General features: G+C 40.4%; 1 protein-coding gene across 1 annotated transcript; it reads right to left on the bottom strand.

The window, feature by feature from the left end:
• Positions 1–165: 165 nt before the first annotated feature.
• LOC126382412 (tumor necrosis factor receptor superfamily member wengen) lies at positions 166–27,340 on the bottom strand. Its single transcript, XM_050032285.1, has 4 exons — positions 27,007–27,340; positions 25,530–25,977; positions 20,759–20,881; positions 166–347 (listed from the first exon to the last, which is right to left on the bottom strand). The coding sequence occupies exons 1-4, from the start codon at positions 27,022–27,024 to the stop codon at positions 289–291; spliced, it is 648 nt and encodes a 215-aa protein (XP_049888242.1). The 5' UTR covers positions 27,025–27,340; the 3' UTR covers positions 166–288.
• Positions 27,341–27,641: the final 301 nt, after the last annotated feature.

The following is a 27,641-nucleotide window of genomic DNA, read 5'->3' as shown; positions in this document are numbered from 1 at the left end:
TTTGATAAATTGGACTGTAAGTCTCACTAAATGTCAAATATGTTAGTGCGACAGAGTCCTAAAGTGGGCACATTATATTGCTCATGACTGTACAGTATGTACACCCACTCCAAATACTGGAAACCTGTTATTGTAGTCTAATTCAGAAAAGTAAAACTACCTACATTAATTACTATAAAACAACTTTTGTTTCAGTTTCGTATTTATTTTCGAAAATATCTTATTTTTCGTGTGCGAGGTTTATACATCTCAATTTATTTTGTACTGTCCATAATACATCGGTGGTAATTAAGACGGATGTTTTTCTTGTGTGTACACGTTCCCCAGTCCTTTTTTAGCAGCTGGCCCTGAAAATAAAAAAGAAAATCAGGTTAGTTGTTTTCTTGCGTAACGGTAACGAGCACGGGGGGGGGGGGGGGATGTTAAAAACCACATTACAGTTGCCGAATAATTGATTAATCGATTATAATAATATAATAATAATTGTAATAATTGATTAATCGATTATTCGACTTAATTATTTAGGGGACAATAATCGATTATTAATCGGCACGCAGTCACCGAATATAATTTTTTACTTTTGATAAATCAGAATGAAAAGGCTTTTCGACAAAAGCCAATGGTGGTTGACCGGAATTATCAAAACAATATTCTTGTGAGCCACAAATAAAATTTATTATTACTTTAGGATATCATGATAAATATACAGTCAGTGAGATTCAATAGGATTAACTTATAAAGGTAAAAGTACGGCCATTACGTCTGACAGGTAAAATGCAAGAGAGAACGGGCAGAGAGCACAAACGTCTATAATAAGTAAAAAGTAAAAAGGTCTATGACCACTAGTAGTGTTGCCCACGATAACACGATTATAAGGGTGCATATTCAATACTTCCCCTCACACCTTATAATAGGTCAAAAGCTGCATGCTAAGCTTTTACAAAAATACACTGGTAAGAGACTAAAATTATTTTCAAGCAAACATATAAATAGTTGTAAACAAATGCTGTCCTGGATACATCCCTGTACCAAGCAAATATTAATATAACCTCAAGTTACATCAATACATTGATAGAAACAATGATTATGCTCCAGAGACTGAATAATTAACAGTCAGCATTGTGGTATGACAGCATGCTAATTCACCAGTAAGTAAATAACATGCCATCATAACTACATAGTTACAAAGCTATTAAACAAACATAGCACAACATAATTATTTAACATTCATGCTATGTACAAACGTATAATGCTTGCGTGCACACAGAGGTTTGGTAAGTACATCGGCGATCATTTGTTCAGTGCGTAAGTACTTTATAACAATATTCTCATTACGTACCAAATCTTTAACAAAATGATATCTGACATCTATGTGTTTGGTACGCTTATGGCTGCATTCCCTTATTTCTATAAGCTTATGTGCACTCTGATTATCGTTGTAAATTACAGTATCCAACTTTATACAAAAGACCTCACATATAAAGTTTTTGATAAAGCAAACATCTTTACATACATCATTTATACACAAATATTCAGCTTCCGTACTAGAGAGGGCAACGCAGCGCTGTTTACGTGACTCCCAGTCTATTGTGTTATTACCCAACATAACAACAAACCCCGTATATGAGCGTCTATCTAAGGGTTCATTGGCCCAATCAGCGTCCGCATATGCAGTTAATGAGAGTGACTTACTTTTTCTGAAATGCAATGCATAATTAATTGTACCTGCTAAATATCGTAATATGCGTTTCGCTGCAAGCCAGTGACTCCTATTAAACTTACTATTATATTGACTTAACTGACTACATGCAAACGAAATGTCAGGTCTCGTACACACTGACAAGTACATTAGGCATCCCATGAGTTCTCTATACTGATATGTTTCATTATTTAAGTCCTCTGAATCAGTGTCAAACTTACAATTCATTTGCATGGGTGTCGAGACAGACTTACAGTCTTCCATACCAAACCTTTGCAGAAGTCTCTTAATATAGTCTCTCTGATCAAGTTTCATAAAATCTCTACCTCTCTCTACATTAATACCTATACAATTCTTTAGAGATCCTAGGTTTTTACAATTAAACTCTTTGGACAATAAGTTTACTAGCCAGTCTTTATTACCATCATTATTATGAAATATGTAAAAATCATCAACATACAATGCCACTACTATTAAACTATTGTTTATCTTTTTACAATAAACACATGGTTCACATCTGCTTTGAGAGAAGCCATTTTCACATAAAAGGGTGTTTACTCTATCATTCCAGATTTTACTTGCTTGTTTAAGCCCATAAATGCCCTTTTGCAATAAACATACTTTTCTCTTATCTCCATTATCAAAACCAGGTGGCTGTTCCATGTATATGGTTTCCTTAAGCTCACCATTAAGAAAAGCTGTCGTTACATCAATGTGCTCTATTTTTAGATCAAGCTCACAAGCTAAAGCAAACAAAACTCTAAGAGAGGATTTTCTAACAACAGGTGAAAATGTCTCCTCATAGTCAATACCATAAACCTGCGTAAAACCCATAGCAACTAGACGCGCTTTATGTTTACAAAAGTTACCATAAGCATCTTTCTTTAATTTAAAAACCCATTTACTTTTAACAACATTAACATTGGGCGGCCTATCCACTATAATCCAAACTTGATTCGCCTTAAGTGATTCATATTCACTTTTCATCGCAGATAGCCATTGTTCCCTGTCTGGGCTAGAAAGAGCTTCTTTATAGGATTGAGGCTCACCGCCAGCTTCCGGCGAATCTCGCGCGACCATGGAAAAATCTGTTTCAAAATTGCTGTACCTTACAGGAAGTTTGCCCCTAGTGGAGCGAACTGGTTTCGCCGTGACCTCGACAGCGGTCGATGAGACGACAGGAGCTTCCCCTGCAGGTGGCGACGGCTCCGACAAGAGTCTCACAGACTCATCGAACGAGTCACGCGACCTAGCCATGGACCCCTCGTCGTCATCTCCCTCCACGGAGCAGTACTCCTCACAGCTATCTGAAAAAACCAGGGAAACATCATTAGGCTTAGACATACCTACATCCATTTGACTAGAATTTTCTTTATTAATATTTTTAATTGTGGCATTAGAATCATCGGAATTATGACTACAATTGAAATTCTCATTATTAATAAAATTACCATTAGATGACGTGTCATACTCATAAAATATAAAATCATTATCATTATTATTGCATTTGTCATTCATATGAGTAAAATCTTTATAAAATTTATTTTCTAGAAAAGCTACGTTCCTTGACACTATGACCTTTTGGGGATTCAGAGGGTCCAACAGCCTATAACCTTTCGAGGTATCACTGTAGCCTACAAAAATGTACATTTTACTCCTCGGATCCAGCTTGCGGCGTTTTTCTCTCGGTACGAGCGAATAGGCAATACACCCATAAACATGAAGGTGACCAAGGTCTGGCTTAGACCCAGTCCACAAACCTTCAGGAGTATGTCCTGCTAAAGCGGCAGTAGGGGACCTGTTTTTCAAGTATATTGCAGTCATAACTGCCTCTCCCCAAAAGCGCGTGCAGAGACCAGCTCCAAGCATTAGGCACCTTGCCTTATCCATTAGGGTCCTGTTAAGCCGTTCGGCAACACCATTCTGTTGAGGACAGTAAGGTACAGTCCTCTGATGTACGATCCCCTCCTTTTTTAAAAAGGTATCAAATTTAGCATTACAATACTCTGTACCATTGTCGGAACGTAACACTTTAATTGGCAAACCCAACTGTTTTTCCACCTCATTTTTAAAATAAATAAAAGAGTTCATTACCTCTGATTTCGACTTCAGTAAATATCCGTAAGTCTTCCTCGTGTAGTCATCTGTAAACGTGGCAAGGTACTTCGCACCACCAAAGCTGCACTGTTGCATCGGGCCAGCAAGGTCCGTGTGAATGATTTCTAAGGGTTTAGAAGCACGAGTGGCCACTACAGGAAACGGCAAGGCAACTTGCTTCCCCAGTAGACAGGTCTCACACTCGAGGTTAGTAGAACATACCTGAAACATTACACCAGATGCCAATCCATCCCTCAGAGCGCACATCCCCTTTAACCCCAGATGCCCTAGACGCTTGTGCCAAAGCTCAGCTGGCAACACAGAAGCAGCAGCATTAGCACTCTGTATTTCTTGCCTATCACACAAGAACATCGAAGAATGCACATTTTGCGAAGACCTATCTTGACTACAGCCAGCCCACTTATAAAGCCTATTAAAATTTACACAAGAGGTAATAGGGTTGCCATGAATTTCACAACTATCAAATATCTTACAACTATCTTTGTCAAATATCACAGTAAGGCCACTTTGTGTTAATCTACTGACAGACAATAAATTGACAGATAAGCTAGGAACATATAATACCTTATCAATTGTTAAAGAGTCCTTGAGTTCAAGTTCACCACATCCTTCAGCTGAAATCTTCTGGTTATTAGCGAGCAGAACCTTATTTTGTCCATCTTCAAATTGTTGAAAATTCCTCAAAAGACGCTTATCATTGCACATATGAGACGAAGCGCCCGAGTCGATGAAGAAATCTTGACTCCTCACGAAGAATGCCGTAGCAGTAGTATCAGTAGCAAGCAGGGAGTGGTTGAAGTTCTTGTCACCTTTCTTATCACGCCTTAATTTGAAGCACTTCGCCTTTACGTGCCCCATCTTATGGCAATAATGGCAGATAACTTTCTTCTGTATACCACTTCTACCAGACACAGACTTCCCTTTAGGTGCAGAGAAGTAGGCAGTCTCTTCTGAGTTGTCGTTTTGTTTCTTTCTGGATTCCTCTTGCAACAGACGAGCTCTCACGACATCAGACTTCAATGTACTAGTGAGGGACGCCGTTTCCAAGTTAGAGACTAAAGCATCAAAGCTCTCCGGGAGCCCACTAAGAAGTAGCTCGACAATCTCACTATCTTCAATCACTCTATCAATATCAGCAAGTTGTTGAACAGTGCTCATCACATTTTCTATATATAATGTCATATTGTTAAACTCTTTATATTCCATATGGTGTAACTTGCGAAGTAGCAGAACTCGACGAAAAAGTCCTCTGTCTTCGAACGCAGTTTTCAAATTGTTCCAAGCTTCTTGTGCCGTGTTGGCTTCACGAATATGTTGATAACAGGACGACGAGACACTTAAGCCGATTCGGGCAAGCGCGCGCCCTGCATGCGTGGCATTTGTATCTGTACCATCAATGACATTCCAAAGCCCCTCCAGCGTCAAAAGCAGCTTCATTTGATACTTCCAATTATTATAGTTATCACAACCACGAAGCTTTTCAATTGTAGTGCCTGAAGCGGGGGCAAGGCCAACATTACCATAGTTCGAATCGCTCGACATGTCGAAGTCCACGTTGCACACACGTTTTCAAAAACAACGTATAACACACGTCTTGTGCTGCGGCCAAGCGCCAACATGCGCGGCTTGCAGAGCTCCAACGGTGCGGTCAACCACCAACAGAAATACCGATCTTGGTTTTCAACAGCGCGAGCGCAGATAATGCACACTGGGGCGCATAACCTGAAAAGGCTTTTCGACAAAAGCCAATGGTGGTTGACCGGAATTATCAAAACAATATTCTTGTGAGCCACAAATAAAATTTATTATTACTTTAGGATATCATGATAAATATACAGTCAGTGAGATTCAATAGGATTAACTTATAAAGGTAAAAGTACGGCCATTACGTCTGACAGGTAAAATGCAAGAGAGAACGGGCAGAGAGCACAAACGTCTATAATAAGTAAAAAGTAAAAAGGTCTATGACCACTAGTAGTGTTGCCCACGATAACACGATTATAAGGGTGCATATTCAATACAGAATCATTTATTCAACGTACCTAATTATCATGGATAAACTTGTTGAAGGTCAATGTAACATTTTTGAATTTACGTCATTTCGCAAGGTGTTATGGCTGAGGAGAAGAAATGTCAAGAAACTGCAACAGCAACACATCTTTTAAATCAATGAGGGTACATTACAAGTTTACAAGTTATTTAATAACTAGAGGAACAGGATGGGTTTGCTCTTGGCCCCAGACTTGCCCGAAGGCATTGACGAGGCCTAAGATGGAGCGAGTTCGCCCAGAAGGTGCCTGTTCACTCTGGCTTCAATAGTACTACGATGCAGTCGATGATTATTTGGCAACACATTTGCGCATATAAAACTAAGTGCGCATTGGCAAGAGAAGTGTGTCAGGATCGAAACAAATGAAAGACCATAGTCTCTGCTTACGAAACTAGGCGTGAGTTTATGTATGCAAGTATGAATTGCTTCTATGCAGCCTTTTTAACCCCTTTGCAATATGAAAAGCTGTTGCTTAAGGAGGCAATGCTAATTGCGGTTTGTAGAGACCATATTTGAATTTACGGCGCGCGCGCGTGTGAGGCATGCTAAACGGTCACCAGCTGCCGATACTATTCGCGGCTGTTGCTATAAAACTGCGGAAATTAATATTGCCCTTTGGCTGCCTATATTGAAACCACTAAATCGCTACTGCATTCATGCTAACATCCATCAACATCGCCCTAGCGTTATCATGTTTTTCACAAGGTCCGCTTACCTAACCTGAAGATTTGACAGGTCCGGTTTTTTTTACAGAAGCGACCGCCTGTCTGACCTTCCAACCCGCGAAAGAAAACCAGCCCAATACAGGTTAGGTCATAGGTAACATCCTTTCGAAACGCGTTTCTTAAGTGTGTGGGTTTCCTCACGGTGTTTTCATTTACAACTGAGCACGTGACAACTGCATAAAATACATATATTGTACATTATAATTTTGGTACCTAATGTTCAGTAACTACCTAATATAGCAAGTAAGTCTAATAAACATTAATATAAGTACGTCACTCAATTAACCGGAGGGGTATGGAGCATAGTCCACCACGCTGCTTCACTGTGGATTGGTAGAGCTGCTTTTTAAGGCTAATAGTCGGGACCAACGGCTTAACGTGCCCTCCAAGCACTGTTAGTAAAGACTAAATATTTAAATATAAGTACTACTTACTGTAAGTAGTCGTTACATGCGTCATGTCAGGGGCCTTTGGCGGCTCAATAGTAACCCTGACACCAAGGTTGATCAGGTTGGTAATCCACCTTACAACCCACACGAGAGAAGAAGAATATAGTCATCAATCAAAAACTTGTTTACGTTCTTCCTGAGATAAGTCTAGGAAATATTTATACAGATACAGAATCTAAAAATATCTGTTCACACGTACATGTAAAGCATGTTTCCAAGAACGTGGCAGATACTCCCAAATCTCTTGATCTAACCTTCAAACGCTCGCCAGATCTTTAATTTCGTCTGAAGCTCGAGACGGTAACAATTTAAATCTTATTTGCGAGCGGCTGTTAGTAGCGATGATACCACTCATAATAAATCAAGCACCGCAGTCTGAGTGTCTCGAAGGATTGACAATCACATGATAATGACGCGCACTGCGACTAAGTTTTACTTCTCATAAATCATACTCGTTTTGCTCCTACTGTTCCTCTTACTAGTTAATTAGCGCAGCAATTTAATTAGTCTGAAATTGTTGTTCGCTTTATTACACGAGAACATGTGCCATAACTTGAAATGATAAACATAATTGGGAATCTCATGCGTGAACGGCCTCCGTAGCCCAGTGGTTGAGCGTTGGGCTCATGATCCGGAGGTCCCAAGTTCGAATCCCAGTGGGGACATGTTACAAAAATCACGTTGTGATCCCTAGTTAGGGCATTTCAGGTTGAACCCCTGATTGTCCGAAAGTTGATCCGTGCTTCGGATCGGAAGGCACGTGAAGCCGTTGGTCCCGGTTACTACTTAGGGGAAGGTGGGGTAAGACGGGGTAGCGAGGTAAGATGGGGACCTTGTGGAAACCGATAATACAAAAAAGCTAGGATGATGTTTATAGCGCCATATAACGGCATTTACCAGTACTTTTCAGTGTCACAAAAGATCTGGTCGATAGTGAGCACGTTGCGCCTTGGTAAGTGTATTTTTTTAATTTATAGTGGTTTTATCTTATTTTTACCATGTAAAATTTGCGTGACTGTGCTTTGTGTATGATATATAAGTTGTGTCTCGTATTTTTTTATTGATATGTGATTATTTTACTATTCTGAAGTCATGAATTCAATACGGTTGCTTGGTTTCATAACCTCAAAAAATAATGAAACACCCTTCCAGACCATTTTGGGAAAGATGGGGTACCTACATAGGGGCAAGACGGGGCAGGTACCCCATCTTACCCCGTCATTTGACACTTCTGTTTTTCCATTGATCTTATATTATCTTTATTCTTTTATTTTATAGATCATGGTTCGAAATTACAAACGAAAAACTAACAGAGGAGGTTGGAGTGAAGAAGAAATGAAGCTAGCTATTCAAGAAGTTTTAGATGGGAAAAAAGGTTACAAATTGGCTAGCAAGATTTTTAATGTCCCTCAAACTACCCTCGAGCGCAAAGTCAATGAAGCAAGAAAAAATGAGAATAGTGTACTCAATGTCAAGGTTTCCTTAGGTCCAATTAGAACAGTTGTTTCGGAAGAAGAAGAAACATTACTGGTGCAGTATCTCAAGGAAATGGAAGGGTTATTTGGTTTGACAACTTGCGAATTGCAGAAGTTAGCATATGAGTTAGCAGTTCGTAATAATAAACAACATAAGTTTAATGATATCAAGGAAAACGCTGGGAAGGACTGGCTGCGTGGATATCTAAATCGCCATCCTGACTTGAGTTTGAGAAAGCCGGAAAACACATCTGCGGCTCGTGCCGCTGGGTTCAATAAAGTATCGGTTGGACAATTTTTCGAACTGCTGGGAAGAACACTTGACGAAAAATGTTTCACTCCTGACAGGATTTATAACTGTGACGAGACAGGTGTTTCGGTTGTGCCAAAGTCACGGTCCAAAGTAATTGCAGCAACTGGAAAAAAGCAAGTGGGAGCATTGACGGGGAAAAACAGCTATTATTACTTCGTCACCATATAAAGCAGAGCTAGAAGAAAGGCAAAATAGTAAGAAACCAAAGGAAACGAACCAAAAGAAACGGAAAAGAGCAAGTAAAAGATCTGTCAATAAAAGAATCAAGAAGACTGAAGAAGAAACTCATTCGTCGAATGATGAAGATACAGAATGTCTGTATTGTCATGGCTTATATTCCGAATCTGATGAAGGATGGATCACTTGTCAGAGTTGTGGTAAATGGGCGCATTGTGGTTGTGCAGGAGTGGAAGATGACGATGCCGAAGCTGTCCATATCTGCCCAATTTGTGAAGATATTGACGACTAATATAGAATACTATTCTATCCACAACCCATACCCCATCTTACCCGAGGGGGTACCCCGTTTTGCCCTATGGGTGGGGCAAGATGGGGAGCAGTGTTCCTCCGGTTAGGGTTAATAACAGAAATAATTCGGTTATTAACCGAAATAAATATGTGTTAACAGTACAGGCGTATACCGAAACATTTCGGTATTCTTTATCAAGGGGGTTAATGCGAACACTGTTAACAGAAATTAAAGGTTAACAGGAATGATAGGTTAACCGCTTTACAAACGGTTATTTTTGCATGTTGCCATTCCGTCGTGCGAAACGAATGCTGGCAACGCTGCGCCAAGTAACCTGCAGGCACTTGTCGGCGTCGTTTAATCGTTCCACGCGCTTTGTTTTTTACTATTTCGACGTTTACTTTTTAACCAGCGACGCTACGCGGAAAGGTCGTAACGTAGTTGCAGAACGCATGATCCGATTTGGTTACGTTTTTTTTGTTTGATAGGTGATAATTACGAGAAGATTTGTAGACATGACGGAAAGATCCAGGGTCTGATGATGACCAGGTTATATTATATAGCTACAAACCCATGTACCTATTGACTGACTGACATAGTTGTTCTCCCAGAAGGAGTGTCGGGGGGTGAAAATGATGTATGGGGGGTGTGATCCAAATCTTCCGGTGAGTATAGAAAAACTTCCAGATCTTGGAAAACTGCTCCGCATCAGGGAGACGCCCTACAGTCTGGCGAAACTATCACACCTGGATCGATCCTTTTTTCACAATACCTACTTAATCTTGGTCAAATTCTATCGTGGGTGAAAAAAAAAACAAAATGGCGGAAAAACAAGATGGCCGCCATACAAAAGTTTGTTTTTCCAGAAAATGTCCCGGAGGTAAAACTGATGTGTGGGAATGTAATCGGAGTGTCTTGTCGAGTACGGAAAAGTTTCTCAATCTTCGAAAGCTGCTCCGCATCAGGGAGACACCCTACGGCCTGGCAAATCTATCGCACCTGGAACGATTCTTTTTTCACGAAACCTACTTAATTGTTGGTCAAATCCAATCGCCAGTGACAAAAAAAAAACAAAATGGCGGAAAAACAAGATGGCCGCCATACAAAATTTTGTTTTTCCAGAAAATGTCGCAGAGTTAAAATTGATGTATAGGGGTGTGATCGGAACGTCATCTTGGAAAACTGCTCCGCATCAGGGAGACACCCTACGGCCTGGCAAAACTATAGCACCTAGAACTTTTTTGATTTCACGAGACCTATTTTAGTCTTGGTCAAATTCTATCGCGGTAAAAAAATGGCGGGAAAACAAGACACGCGAGCAGCTTGCTGCGAGCGAACCACGCGACATCTAGTTATTATATATACTCGACAAAAAAATTACGCAAGATCGCCGAGTTTGAGTTTGTTTGACTTGTCTTGATGAACACTCTGACCCTAGGTGGTTGTTGGTGGTTGATACTCAGGGTGTGATGATAACCAGGTGGTTATAAGAATAGGAGCTCGATATTAAAATAACGCTAGACCTCCGAGTTTGGGCTTGTTTGATTTGTCTTGATGAGCCTTCTAGCTATACTTGGCTTTGGTGGTTGGTATTCAGCGTCTGATGATGACCAGGTGGTCATAAGTTAGGAAATCGATATTATAATAACGCGTAACCTTCGAGTTTGGGCTTGTTTGAATTGTCTTGATGAGAACTTTATTGGTGGTTGGTATTTAGGATTGGATGATAACCAAAAGGTAGGAACTCGAAATTTAAATGACGCAAGACCTCCAAGTTTGGGTTTGTTTGATTTGTCTTGATGAGAACTCTGACTCTAGGTGGTTGTTGCTGGTTGATACTCAGGGTGTGATGATGACCAGGTGGTCATTTGTATTGTCAACTTAGAAACTCGATGTTAAAATAATTTGCCTTGACGAGCATTCTAGCTCTGGTTAGTATTCAAGATCTGATGGTAACCAGATGGTTATAGGAACTCCATTTTAAAATGACGCAAGATGTGGTTACTAGTATGAAGTCGGAAGGTAGTCGTCATGGAATCTAGACAATATAATAACGCTCTCTAACTCACTTGTTTGAGTGATCTTGAATATTACTCTGATCTGAGATGGAATTGGGATGCATCTTAATATGTAGCCATAGGATGAAGTCCGTATCGCATGGTTTAGGCGTATGGTACGTTACGGTTTTGTATGATGCGTATATTAATTTAAAGACTTGAATCGAGTCTATTTTTTAGTCGAGGAATCGACTGGATTCGACTAGAATCGATTAAAATGGACTGGATTTGACAAGCACCTAGAATCGTCACAATCAGCTTGAATGGACTTAAACTGACACAAATGACTTGAATCCACTCCACTAGACTGGATTCCATAAAATCGCCTGGAAACGACTGAAATCGACAGTTTTTTATTAATAATATAGGCTCACGTTTGACCGCGTTTGAAAACCGCGTCAGTCTCACCTGGTGGTATGGGACGATGTGGTCTAGGGTGAATCACGCTTACCTAGTAAATGCCTATTCAACCTAGCCTTGAAGAATGCCAAATTATAACGAGTTGGAAATGCAGACGACAGTTCCAGTCCTTTGCTATTCGCATCAAAAAGGAAGAGGCAAAACGTTTAGTGCGGATTGGTGGTATATCAACAACATGAAATGTCTGCCGACGACTAGTTGTTCGAAGATGGAATAGTGTGGGTGGAATTAACTCATGAAGTTCCTGCACACACTGAACCGCACACCGAAGTGTATCCTATAAAAAACCGCTACCCTTCGTCTGTGTTTTAGACTTTGGAGTCGAGTCTTCACTAACGACTCATTGTCTACGAGCTTTAATGCTCAACGCTCCACCAAGTCGAGAGCGGCCAACCGAGAGCTGGCAGAGCCTTGCCATAGGTGACAGCAGTACTCCATACAACAACGAACCTGTGCTGTGTATAGATCGAGCAACTGCTCTGAGGGGAAGTATCATCTGACTTTAGAAAGGATGTCTGATTTTTGGCTGCAATTTTGTTATCGACTCGGTGTAGCAGCCGAAGTTTAGGTTGGCAATTAGGTCCATACCATAGAGCTCGAGATAGTTGGTAATTGACGTAGATATTAGTGATGGTGTAACGAATGTAAATTTTTAGACATTCGCGAATGCGTATACGAATATTTGCAAAAAATATTCGCGAATGCTAATATTCGTTAAGTACATCACTAATGGGTACACTCCGGAACATTGGAGCCAGATTCGTTTCGCGGTGAACAAACATGCCTGGGTTTTGGAAGCGTTGAATTCGACCAAGTTGTTGTCACCCCGTTCTGAGACGGACTTAAGGGTCAAATTCACACGATTCATAAGATTCTGATAACAAGTTCTGATAACGCTGACATCCCTGGTGCTTGTTCTCCGTCACTGTGCTATCGTCTGCATACCCATAGGACATAAATCAGCAGATAATTGATCTGGAGCAGGAAGATAGTGGGAGAGAGAACAGATCCCTGAGGAACTCCGGCACTAATACCATGTAAATCAGACGAGCACCCATCGACGACTTCCCAAATCCGTCTAATCCTCCGGAAGTCAGATATCCAATTACACAGGCTAGAAGGGATCCCATATGCCGGAAGCTTTCCAATAAGCCTATGGCTATATTTCCAATAAGACTCTCCCAAACCCTATCAAAAACCTTTGTGATATCAAAGGACACGGCAAGAGCCTCGCAAGTGTGTAGCGTACACAAGAATTTGCCAGTTGACCTATTACGGCGGAAACCAAATTGGCGGTCACTAAATAGATCGTTGGTGAAGGTACGCTAGAAGGGAATTGTTCAAGTTCGCTGAAATGGGGCGGTAGTTAGCTGGGTCGGCACGGCACGACTACCTTTTTTGGACACAGGCTGCACATAGGCAAGCTTACATGGGTTCGGGACTAGTCCTGAATATCGCGGTATAGGTCAGCAATCCATCAGGTTTCAGCAATGGCGGCAACAACAGACAGCAGAAATTAGCTAGATAAATACCAGTTGGGTACTTAGCCAGTTTCGCACCGATTTGGCCTACTTATATGGTCGAAACGAGCTCCGCGTATTGTCCTCTTGCAAGACTTGGCGGCGTTATTCGGAGTTTTCTTCAGAGTTAGGAGCTTTGCAGGTATATTCTTCACCCCACACCCGGTATGCGAGTCTGCGCAGCTCGTCGGGTCTTCTGAAGAAAAGCATACCTCACTCCAAGGATAGGACGCGAAGAAGTGCCGCATCTCATCCCAGTCTGCTAACTTGTATCGTCATATTCGCCTGGATTCTCTGCGGTTAAGATCAGATGGGGGATAGACAGATAGAGATCTCACCAAACAATGGCCGGAAGTTCCTAAAGGAAAGTCACTGATACTTGATATCGGTCCGGATCAGTTGTCGGCAGAAGGTCCAAGTAGTTGGCGGTATGGTTGGCAACGTCAAGTACCCTTGCAGCGCAATTTACCAGCTGTGAGAAACTTAGTGACAAGGCAAAAGCCTGCACCTCTTTGTCAGCCTTTGTCAGCATGGTCGGTCTGCTGGAACGGGTACAAACACTCTTGATGGTAGGCGTTGAAGTCCCTCAGAAGAAAAAGTTGCGTTGAGGGATACTATACTCCGCATTACCAACTCCACTTTGCCAACTCCAATGTGTCATTAAGGTAGGTGAATAACCTGGAATCCAGTCGAGTGAAGTGGAATCTAGCCATCCTTATCGATTCCAATCAATTTTGTAAATTTTACTCGAATCCAGACGATTTTAGCCGATTCCATTAAATTTTGTCGAATATAGCCGATTCTTCAAAAACGCTTGTTTCCCGTTTATACCCATCTTTCTCTTTCCAGCTGAGTTTGTTTTAATATTTTACTCTTCGTTAGTAATAACCTATAAAACCGAGGTTAACCCTTGATATGTGTTAACAGGTTTCAATAGGTTAACAGATTAACGTGTTACCGTAATAAAAGGATACCGATTGAATCTGTTAACCTTTTATATCGGTTAACTTTTTAAATGGGTTTTCCGAACACTGATGGGGAGATATATATTTTATTTTTGAAGTTGATTATTTTATAAAAGAAGTTTATTTTTTTTGTTTTGACTGATTTAAATGAATAAAAGAAAGACTGATTATGTTCCTAATAAATGTTAAGCATTGTGCAATCATAAACAGATGGTTTAATTTAAGAAATACCTTAGGGTCACCGTCTTACCCCACCTTCCCCTACTGATGTAAGTAAGTAGTCGTTACATGAACCATGGCAGGGGCCTTTGGCGGCTTATTAGTAACCCTGAACCAGGGTTGATGGGGTTGGTAATCCACCACAACCCACACGATAGAAGAAGCGCAGCAATTTCATAAGAACATGTCCCATAACTAAAACACTGATTAGAATAATTTACGTAAGTACAATTCTTTGAAATATTACTAATTACTAAAAAATGTGTATATATCGGAGAAAACGGGAGGAAATAGAATACACCCGCCACTTTGACTGTCAAGATGACGAATTTTTAAAGCAAAGGTACTGAATAGTACAGTTTAGGTACGATTTTTTGATATACATTTTGCCTTCATCATTACGATACACCCGCCATTTTGACTCTCATCTTAAAATGTCAATTATAATAATAGGGCATCTCATACGTTTACCTAACAAGAAGACTGGCTCTATTAATATTCCCCGAGGATGCAATTTGCGTTTAATAGATGCAATTGTGGTGGCCTAACGTGTCGCCCTGTAGTAATAATAGTCGTGCATTGTCGCCGCACAATGACCGTGGCATTTTATTGGCCCCTACCTACATGGCTTCCTCCTGATAGACTAAATTGCTACTTATATGATGCCTGTTCGTTATAAACTCCGACGCGTGAACAGAAAGCCAATACACTGTTTACTACTATACAACATAAGCAAGAAACTCCCTCCGTCCGAATGTTTATTCTCTATTTTTACGAGGTTTACGTTATGTTGGCTCCCGATTGAGATGTGGTCCGTGCTCAACTCCCATCATAAAATAGCGAAACTTTACATTGGCTATAGAATACAATCATTAACGCTGCTATTATGAACCCTTTCACCGTTTTAGTACCTAATATATTTCATTTTTGAACCTTTTACTATGCTTCGAACATGGACGGAAGTGAAATTAACCTTTTTAAATAAATTGACTGCTGCTTCCGGGTATGATGTAGATATTGACTGAGAATGTTTTAGCTATCACCAGCTAAATACTTGTCTTCTGGATAACTTGTGACTCTGTTCACCCCAATAGGGCTTAGGTATGAGTGTGCATTTATGTTGACGGATGGTAAACATAAACAGTCTATATCCCAGTTTGCTGAGCACAGCCCTCCCATCAATCAAAGGATGACAAATATTATTTTAATTTGATAAAAAAATGCGCTGAACACTACTAGGTGGTACCTACCGACATGTGGTTATTGCTATGCATGCTAAAGAAGATCACCATATTGGGCGGTGCGGCCACTTCCGCAGCTCCGAAAGGAAAGGAAATTCACCTGCGCTCGTAAATATTATATTCGACACACGGTTGCGAAATTGTCATGCGACTGTTTCTCATGCTGTTATTGTTTGTTATCGAATGCAAATGCAACCAGCCAAATTAGGAACGTAAAATGTATTGTCTCTTCCACGAATTTCGTACAATGCAGTTCGGTGGTAGTAAGTAGGTACAATTCGAAAGAAAATGACATGACTGAAACTAACACCGCGGAGAGAACCCGTTTTAATGATTTAATCATAATCATCCATATAATTTCTCAAGTCAAGATTATTTATGAAATTAAAACGTTTCGCCCATTATCAATTCCTCGCGAGTCTTCAATAAATCAAGTAGTTATATTGGTTTGATGCGATGGAATCTATTATTGAGTGCGCAAACATCATGAGAGGAAGCTTTTGGGCCATTTCCTGGCGTAGAGAAATGGGGCCGGATTGACGCACGTTTTTACCTACATCCGTTCATAATTAGATGAAAGATTTTTGGTGCATTTCGTAGTTTTTTTGGGTCGAATACCAATCACCAGTTACCTCTCTCCGTTCAAATTAAGTACTTTCTTGTTTCTTTTCCATATGTGTGCAGAAAATAGCATTGAACTTCATTAAATTTAATTTTAGCTCGGTTTAATGTTGTTTCTTTTTGCCACATAGTTGCAGCCATGGGGCTGGTGTTACGAGGCGTGTTTTGAAGTAGCTAGGTATAACCGTGTTCGTTAATTAAGTTATTTTAGAACGCTACGAGGAAACGACTAGCCATTCCTAGTTGTTTACGCAATTACAATCATTTCGCGGTACTGAGACTGAGCTTTCTATTGTGTACATCATGTTTCATGTTAAGGAATAGCTTTTCATACAATGTTCCTTTCGGGATGTCAAGATTGGAACGTGAAATTTTGAATACGTAGGTAGGTACCAGAATTCGACGTGAGAGCCAGATTTAGTTAGGATTCTTTCAACGAAAAGTTCGCGAGTACGGAATAGGCATTTAGTTCTGAAAATCTATGAGTGTGATAGGGGATTTTATAGCAATTTTTTTTATCGAAATCGTGCATTTGGTAACGTCTGTGGTCTTGCCTTGCCAGTTGCCACCTACAAACGGTTGGATTTTTATAATTTTAAAATCGAGATGAACATAGAGGGACGTAATGCGTGGAGGTCCTTTAATAGTAAGGTCGTAAGGAGGCCGTGCTCACGATGTTGTCGACGTGACCGGATTATCTTGAGCTCGTAACTACGCTTCGACACGGCTAAGCGGCATCTACAGGTACTTAGTCAATAACGTCTTTATTACAACTTCTTCGAGTATACTTAAACCCATCCTAGAAAAAATATTAACTCTAACGTTATGAAGTGAAAATAATAGTTAAGGATTGATTTTATTGACTCCCATTTTTTATTATATTATTTTAGTAGGTATATTTATTTGGTACGTATAATCAAACAGCATCTCCCTAGCGTTATCCCGTTTCTCACGGGGTCTCCGCTTACCTAACCTGAAGATTTGACAGGTCCGGTTTTTTGCAGAAGCCACTGCCTATCAGACCTTCCATCCCGTGAACGGAAAACCAGCCCAATGCAGGTTAGGTTTTTTCACACGCTGATATTTTTTCCTCGTAAGAAAAACATGCACGCAACGTTATATGTTATCAATACACAGAAATCGAGTCTAGTTGAGACTACTTGAGACCACCGCGTGATCCCTTATCCCACGACCAGCGCTTCTACAGAATATTAAGTTTCGAGTTCAATGTACAATAGTAACTGGTACCATTATTTACATCTCTTTGAAACTATTATGGAACCTGCCTATCTTAACTGCTAGGTACAATAATATTCTATGTGCAGAAGATAATGCATTATCGAATAAAGTTAATTTATTTGACACCAAAATGTACTGTTATATCAACTAGTGTAATAAGTATTACGGTATGAATAATTGTTAATTAGGTAAATAAGATTTGTATAATTATATTTTAATTAGCAACATTATTACGGGAACCAACGACCTCAGTGGTCCAGTGGTTGAGCGTTGGGCTCACGATCCGGAGGTCCCGGGTTCGATTCCCAGTGGGGACATATCACAAAAAAATATTTTGTGGTCCCTAGTTTGGTTAGGACATTATATACTGGCTAATCACCAGATTGTCCGAAAGTAAGATGATCCGTGCTTCGGAAGGCACGTCACAACCCACACGATAGAAGAAGACTGGAACCAAATGTACCAAACGTAGGAACCAAATGTATGTAAGTATAATCTTTTGTCTTTTTTTCTAATATACCTACAGTTAAAACTCACGTACCTGTCTAACTTGTGGACACACATAAGTTCCAACTGGATATTTGCAAAAAACAAAATAGTGGGACATTTATATTTTTTTCGTTTACGGTATGAAAAACCACCCAATTGCATGCAATATTTATGCGCTATGTTTAAATAGCCAATGGCGATCGAAAGTTCAACAGCCCAATAAATTAATCGATGGAGATATTTATGTTGTCAAAAATCGATTCGAACAGGAAGTGAGAGGCTTCCCGGCGGCTCTAGTGAACCCGCGGCGGAAGTACCCGCGGTCGACGGGCTTGCATTACAAATGATCCCCTAATGAACCACGTGCTCAATGCTACGCTCCAGGGTCGATTACCTGTTAGCATACTATCTGATTTACAAACAGTAGTATGCCAGTATTATCATGACAAAAAGAATTGGTAATGAATTGAGTATCGTCGCCGAGAAAATCAAGTAGGTAAGCGCCTTTATGAAAAGCCACATTCGGGTGTGATTTTTGTTAACAAAACTACTTACTCAATAGATAAAATCTAGTTTCAGTCTAGGTAAATAAATGTGGTCTCAATATTCCCCGCTACGAGACTAATTGAAAGAAATCGAGGCGTTGTTGGAGAAAATTAAATCAATTACAATTGGGTACTTTCCTAGGTAAAAGATAAATTATGAAATTCTGATTACTAAATAAAAACAGATCTAAAGGTGACTACAACGTTTTATTTTTTATATTTAACCTATTTATGAATTTTATAAAACAAATGTAAGTAATAATAATAAATGCGACGTTTTGTCACGTTTTTCTATGACGTCATAGGTTCCTTTTCATACAAATTCCACAGTAATTTCGTGTTTTGACCTTTAGTAAAAAGTAACTGATTTGACTAGTTGGAAACTACCCTATTACGATATGTATTTTCAAGAGCCAAACAGTAGCTCGTATTGCTTCTGTTATTTTCCGGAACGCCACAATAATGTAAATGTACTTAGTGCGTATTAGGTAACGGATCAACCAATAGGCTACTTGACAACCTGGTCAAATGAGATACTATTTACGAAACGTCAAAACGGAAGTATACAGTTTCTATGGAAATATTGTCCTGTGACGTCATCAGTAAAAGCGCTCAAACGTCGTATGTACTCATTATCACTTAATTCGTAATTCAAATTCGAAAATAAGTTGAAAAGTAAAATGAGATTATTTTTTTATCATCATAGACTGGCTTCTTCTAGATTTATATTTTTATAATTATCTTTGACCCAGTATAATACCCAATTTCAATCAACTAAGTAGGGACGTAAGTACGTGTTGATCCTTTTGAAACAATACAATACATGGTTCTGTTTGGAAAGTGGGTTGCTCAATCGCGGTACATAGCTACATGTAGCAGCGATGACATGATTCTACACTGTCGACGCTTGGGTCGTTCATAGAATTAATAGCGGTTTCGACAACGCCATTAAAATTTGGTCGCATCGTACAGCGCATGCGTGAAGGCATCTTGCGCCCACACAGCAAAAGAGTGGTGCATCTGTTTGCCACCATATTGTTCGTGCAGAATAACGGCGTTAAGAACACTTTGTTATCGTATATAATTATTATTAAATAATAATAAACATGAAGGAGTGGGTGAATATACTATACACCTCTGCCTACCCCTTCGGGTATACAGGCGTGGTGCTATGTCATATAGATCGTCCTCAAGTGGTTAAATGTATGTAAATAAATAGAAAACTTCGCTGGTTGGGTAAATAATGGAAGTAGGCAGATTCGTTCATGGAATATGTCGATGGAAATTTATGTTGACAGTTTTATCAGTCAGATATTATTAAGTTTTGTAAAAACATCGTAAATCATGCGAACACAAAGTCCGATATACGTTGGAGTAAAAAAGCGGCAGACGCGCCAGCGCAGCATCCCACGCTCAGTATTTTAAACTTGGCTGGCATGACGCCAGTGTCCTCACGGTGTCCCGACGCCCGACGCTACGTCAATATGAATTACGACCGTGTAAACATTCCTTTTTAGGGCGCCTTTCTGAAGGTTAACTATACTTTTATGCTCGCACTGTAGGTAGGTACCGACTAAGAAATAAAAAAAAATCTTTTTTTAATATTCTTATGAAGAAAAACACAGGCGGTTGGCAAGATTCTGGTAAACATTTACGCTTTAATGAACCGATTGTTGAAAGACCGAGTTAATTTTCCATCTGGAGTATATAAACACGAGTATTGGCATGCGCCCAATACCTACCAGAATAAACTTATGAAACAAGGTATAGAAGTTTGAGGTGGCAACAGAGTAGGTTGGATCTACTACTAGAAACTAGATAGAGAACTGATGTTACAATATTTTACTTAATAAGTAGTATAGAGAGTTACATAGAATAGAGGATCTTCAGGGCAAATGAGCAACAGACAATTCATTTGACATTTGGTAGCACTGTGCACTTATATTTATATGTCAAATTGCAATATTGCCTTTTATGGGTAAATTACTTCGATGTAGCATTTTTCCCCAGTTCTCTAGACTCTACCACTAATGACGGTCTATTTTCATCTTTTCTCTAGCTTTTCTAGTATTATATTATATCGGTATCTACTACTAGAAATTATTAAAGGCTACGAGGACATAGTTTCAGATTGGTAGACTCACCTAATAAAGGGTCTTTGGCGACATGAATGTTGCAATAGATGTGGTGGTCGGAAGGCACGACCGGCTCAGCCGGCGTTTCGCCCGCCTCCATCAATTTCAGCTTCGCTGACAAATCTTGTACATCTGGAAATACGACTTTGCGTTAGGTGGGTAAGGTATCTACACAATATTTGATATGTTTGGAATTCAGATCATAGATAATTGATCGTTAATTCATAGATATCACGTGGTTTCCAATATTAGTGCTCGGATAATATCAATAGGTTCGCCCTCTATTACATGGAACTTAAAAAATAACTGGCGAGGAGTGAGTGACTGTATTACCGTATACCTCTGCATACCCCTTCAGCGTTACAGACGTTATTCTATGTGTTATGTATGTTACACAATATTACTAAAATTGCAAACGGCCTCCGTGGTCCAGTGGTTGAGCGTTGGGCTTACGATTCGGACGCCCTGGGTTCGAATCCCGGTGGGGACATATCACAAAAATCACTTTGTGATCCCTAGTTTGGTTAGGACATTACAGGCTGATCACCCGATTGTCCGAAAGTAAGACGATCCGTGCTTCGGAAGGCACGTTAAGCCATTGGTCCCGGTTACTCCTTACTATATGTACGTAGTCGTTACATGAGTCATGTCAGGGGCCTTTGGCGGCTGAATAGTAACCCGGACACCAGGGTTGGTGGGGTTGGTAATCCACCTCACAACCCACACGATAGAAGAAGACTAAAATTGCGAAAATGAATGTAAGTACAAATGTGTTATCGCGTAAATACATAGAGCAACATGGACCTTCGCGGTGTAACTAGGATATTTGCCCCTGGACAGACCGACATACTACGTTTTACTCAAGTTGATAAGTCCTAAGATATAATACCAAACCGTATGATGATAATTTACCAGCTCATAGACCTAGCTAATAGTCTATTATGTTGAGGACATAATCTCGGAGTCGGTCTTTACGGCTCCGGATATTACAGCAGCTGAACGCATTCCAGGATTAGTTTGATCATTAGTTATATATATATATAGCAATATAAGTTAAGTGTATCAATAGTCCCTGTTCAACAGAGAAGAGAGAGTGTAAGTTAGTAGTCGTTACATGAGACATGTCAGGGGCCTTTGGCGGTTCAATAGTAACCCTGACACCAGGGTTGATGGGGTTGGTAAACCACCTCACAACCCACATGATAGAAAAGTATTTTAAGCGTCTTAGAAATGAAGTGTCTTTTTCGTACTTAATTCTCTTTTCTGATACAAGTTTCATCTGTATCCTGCTTAAAGTTTTGAAATAGGCGAATGCAACGAAAAAGCCGTTAGCTATTGTATGCTATTGTGACGCGTGCGGTCCGTTGGCAGGTCAAAATTAGTAGCGCACATGTTAAAACAAACCCGGCATTGTTGACTTGACGTGGGCGCGCCTCCGTGCGCCCGCGCCGCACTCACGACTCACGAGTTTATGTTATGGTTTACATGGGTTTTAGAAATGGGGTGCTTGTTCTTATTTTCATTTTCACATCATACATAGTTCACGAGGAGTGATTGTATAATATTACTATACACCTCTACCTACCCTTTAGGGAATACAGGCGTGATGCTCTGTTATGTTGAATACTCGTACCTAGATTAGAGTTTTTTGTATTATGTAGATGTCTAGGTGTTTATGACTCTATTGCTCTTCTGCATAGTACAACTCAGCTAATTACTTAGTGACAAGAACTGATTGACGATCTTGTAAAATATCAAAACGAAACATAAAAAAGCAAATCTTTTGCTTTAGTAACGCTCCTAACTAAAGATGATTGAGGCAAGAAAATCTTTAGGCCGGACAGCCTATAAGCACCTAGAAGATATATGTATATAACTTACTTACAGACCTACATTATTCGCACCTATGTTTTGTCTCTTTTTATTATATTTCTTATTGAGTAGTTTTACCGCGGAAGGCTTTTACTAATTGGCTGAACTAACATTGCAGGCGGCTCTTTATTTAGATAATAATGTCAGTGATGAAGTGCTCACTACATGGTTTTATTTTGATGCAGAGTGACAAAGTGGCTTTCGAAATACATGTTAACAAGTGGTGAAAGCTCTATAATGTTTAAATGTATTATTTGTTAGTAGTGGAAGTGACGTTGTGCAGTAGGGACCTGCTTCACCACTTAGGTCCTTTTTCATCTAGGGGGTTAAAAAGGCCACATCGAAGCAATTCATCTAAATAGGCAATATTGCCATTTGACATTTGTTTGCATTGTGCACTTACTCTTATATGCACAAATGTCAAATATTGCTTTTTGAGATGAATTGCTTTAATGTGGCCTTTATAACTCCCCTAGACAGGTAAAAGTTTATAGCGTAAGAGCCAACGGCCACAAGACCTTAGTTATTTTAATAAAGCTGAAAGATTTAGTGCTTCTTTAATGTGCCGCAATCTTTAATTTTTTACATATTTCCTAGCCTTATGGTTGTCAGCAAGAAATCGCTTTAAGCGATAAGGCAGCCAACATAAAGCTCGGTGAGGTGTGGGTACTTAGTTCATCTTTCGATGGATGCACCTCTGACTCGTCAGCTTATATTATGTTTACAAGTTTGGGAACGTGTTTTATTTTAGCCGGTACAAATAGTATTCTACGAGCGTCGCCAGTTTTATAATAAATAAATAAAGTCTTCGACACGGAGGTCGTGCGATGTGACCGCCGTCCTGAATAAATAAACCATAATCGAGGCTTTACGTTTTTTATACAGACATCATGTTTGCATAACACAATTACTGGTCCTCTTTGCTGGTGAGTACTTTGTAGAGTCGTTTCATTTACTGTTTTGGCATGTTCCTCAAGGTATTTTAATAACTTATAATGTATAAGAATGTGTTGATGTTGCAGTTTTTTGTCATTTCTTCTTTTCAGCCATAACACCTTGAGAAAAGACGTAGATTCAAAAATGTTACATTGACTTTCAACACGTTTATCTACGATAATTACGTTGAGTGGAATATGGAAATAAAGGCTAACAGTTTGCGTGTTATTTGAGTTCTTTCATTTGAACGATAACTAGGCAGTCTTCTCTCGTGTGGGCTGTGACCAATCGACCATCGGATCGACTACGATTTTATCATCCAAGTATGATGGTCATTATTCAGCCGCCAAAGGCCCCTGACATGGCTCATGTACGACTACGAACTTACATCAGTAATTGATCAGTAAGTAGTATGCGGGACCAACGACTTAACGTACTTTCGGATAATCGGGTGATCAGCCTGCAATGTCTTAAGTCCTAACCAAACTAGGGAGCATAAAGTGATTGTCATATGTCCCTAATTCGAACCTGGGTCCTCCAAATCGTGAGTACAACGCTCAACTACTGAACTACGGAGGCCGTTAACTAGACAGTTGCTGGGATATTCATACATCATCGCAAATCTAGCCTGGCCTCAATGGATCGCGGCCAAGTTTTCCTGTTTATGTTTACTTTACAGGGGGCGCTGGGAGTTTTCTTTAGCGCTGACGTCGCCGTACGCAGAATAGCAAAATCTAGAGAAAATGTGTTTAGAAATAATCTACTTACTAATATTATAAAGATGGTTTGTTAGTGTAGGAAGTTGTCTCTGGAGCTAACATAACACAACAAAGAATCACGCGTGTAGACAGTACCTACACCGATCGATTGGCACGGCCTCTGTGGTCCAGTGGTTGAGCGTTGGACTCACGATCCGGAGGCCCCGGGTTCGAATCCCGGTGGGGACATATCACAAAAATCACTTTGTGATCCCTAGTTTGATTAGGACATTACAGGCTGATCACCTGATTGTCCGAAAGTAAGATGGTCCGTGCTTCGGAAGGCACGTTAAGCCGTTGGTACCGGTTACTATTTACTGTTGTAAGTGAGTAATCGTTATATGAGCCATGTCAGGGGCCTTTGGCGGCTCAATAATACTGATACCAGGGTTGATGAGGTTGGTATTCCACCTTACAACCCACACGATAAGAAGAAGTATAGTACACCCACTCCTCAGCTATGTTTTAGTTCCATGTAATAGGAGGGACGATACTGTTGCACATAAAATCACGCGTGTAGACAGTAGAGATGTACTTGTAATGTATACACACACGTCTCAGCTATGTTTAAGTCCCATGTAATAAGTAGGAGGGGAGAGCCTGTTACCATTATTCGGGTACAAATCCACTCTTTCTGGAACTATTGAACCGATTTCAGGACGGAAAATTAGAAGCGGGTGGAAAAGTAGAAATGGTTTTGTATTTGTAGATATAATGAAGATTGAGTGTAGTTAGGTAGTTATGTGGCGCAGAGGAGCTTGGTGGCGCAGCGGTTAACGCGCTCGGTCTGCGATTGTTGAAGTTAAGCAACTTTCGCAAAGGTGGGTCATAGGATGGGTAACCACAAAAAAAATGAAAGTTTTCATCTCGAGCTCCTCCGTGCTTCGGAAGGCACGTTAAGCCGTTAGTCCCGGCTGCATTAACAGTCGTTAATAACCATCAATCCGCACTGGGCCCGCGTGATGGTTTAAGGCCCGATCTCCCTATCCATCCATAGGGAAGGCCCGTGCCCCAGCAGTGGGGACGTTAATGGGCTGATGATGATGATGATGAGGTAGTTATCTACTTTAGTTAGCTGTCTAGAGTTGATGTTCTATCCTACTGGATGAATGTTGTAACTAGCATTAACCTTGCCCGAAACGTCTGATGGACTATTGGGTGTTCAAATATAAACCTAAAGTCGTTGATAAAGTTAATTTCAGTTTTTGTCTCACCTGATCGCAGCGCTTTCTTCAGCACCTTCCACTGCTTCGAATGATAAAACGACAAATACAGCACGAGCACAAAAAACAGTACACAGCCACTAGCCGCCAGCGTCAGCGTGGTCGTCTGTACGTCCCACCGCACCTCATCCTCACTCACTTCACCGTAGTCCGAGTAATCATAGTATTCCGGTTCGTAATCACTAAGTTCACTGTCATTTCTTTGCGTGTCGAAGGGCCAGATGTGTATTTCATGTAAAGGTTGGCAGATAGTGTCACGATGGAGCTCGCAGGGTAGTTTCACGGCGAGCTGCGGTTCGCAGCGCGTGCAGGGTGCGCAGGCGCCTCGCTCGCGGTCCCACCACGTGCGCCGGCGCTCGCACGGGCCGTCGCCCGCCGCGGACCCCAGTGCCAGCGTCGCGACCACCAAACACAATGCAGGGACCTCTCCTAGCATTACCTGTGGCAATGGTTCATACTTTAAAGACCAGTAAATTATCTCGTATCTGCCTAGCGCTATCTTGTTTTCACAGGACCCGCTGTTAAACCTGAACATTTGACAGGCCCAGTTTCTTACAAGAGCGACTGCCTGTCTGAGCTTCTATCCCGCGTAGTGAAAACCAGCCCATATAGGTTCTAACCTCCACCTATAGAAACGCATTTCTTGGGATTGTGGGTTTCCTTACGATGCTGTCCGTCATCGTTGAACACGTGATAAGTAGGTAATCATTTATGATTCAAATGAATAAGACAACAACTTCGGAAACCATTGGTTTAGGCCCGCGCTGGATTCGAACTTGGGACGTCACAGAGTCAAGCATTCTTCCAACTGGCACAGTAGGTACAGCAGTTTGATGGTTAGAATAGAAAAATAAATTTAGAAGGTGGAGCTCCTCGCTTAGGATATTTGGGATTTCGGAGAAGCCGACTTTAGAGTGATGGACTGATAAAATTATTGGCGATGGGCTAGTGACTATCAGTATCAATTCATTATAATTGGTTTATCCTTGACGTAAATAACAACAAGGTGTGCGAGTTACCTTCGGGCACCGCGAGGCTCTGTTCATATTTGATTATACATATGATGACCAACATTCCAAGTTTTGTTTTTACGTTTGTCCCAGACAGACTAAGCATGACAACAATCTTTTTAAAAATATCGCTCCATAGTGTCCTTTGAAAAATCTGATTTCAGTCAGTCACAATAAATACCTAAGTAGGTACCTATCCATATCCACCTATTGGTGAGTTTAGTGAACATCCGAAAGAGCAAAAAATCTGCAAAAACCAGACAGAAGCTACCTACAAACTAATACGGTAAAAAATAGACTAGCTTGGTTTTTAGTCGGTTTTTAAAACCTGTGGTGATAGGGAATACCCAAATACCTAGGCAACTATATCTAATATTTACCTATACCAGGTATAAAAACAGTCGTTATACCTACTTATTTAAAATTGACAAAAATGTAATAAACTCATAATAGCTCACCTTAATGCTTAACTTCATGTATGCTGTCTCTATGTGTTCACGAAGGACCACATCTCAATATTCGACAGAAAGTGCACTTTCACCAATTTCACATTTGTTCTTACACAACTTATTTAAACATCCTCTTTGTATTAAATCCATGAACATAACTGTTCAAACGTACTAACTTGTTTTCTTACACAGAAATTAATCGCAAATATTGGTAATGTTTTTGTATTTCGAATGCAGTTGCAATCTTGCATTCGTCTCTCTCGGGTACGGCCAGAGCCCCGTCTGGCGGACGCACGGCGGCGGCGGCGCGGGCGGGCGAACGGGCGGCGTTGAGTTGAGGATCTCATTTAACGTATCAAGCGGCCCGGGCGGTGTGCCATGGACCGCCGTTATAGGGAGTGACAACAAAGCGTGAAATGGCAAAAAAATGGGTATAAATCTAAATAATAATGCTCTTTTTTTTTAAATAGTAATTTAAAAAATTCTACCTATTTCAAAACTTTCGTTTTTAAATGAATTTTGGCGGGAAGATACGTTCCATTCCATTTACAAATTTTATATTAATCTTTCCGACAGCGTGTATTTCGAAAATTTCCTGCGTGTATTGAAACGTAACCTAAATGCGTTTCTTTGACTCGTAATTC

Source organism: Pectinophora gossypiella, chromosome 4 (genome assembly GCF_024362695.1).
Source record: "Pectinophora gossypiella chromosome 4, ilPecGoss1.1, whole genome shotgun sequence".
NCBI lineage: Eukaryota > Metazoa > Arthropoda > Insecta > Lepidoptera > Gelechiidae > Pectinophora > Pectinophora gossypiella.
The sequence above is the reverse complement of the archived record's forward strand: the minus strand, read 5'-3'. Positions and strand labels throughout refer to the sequence as shown.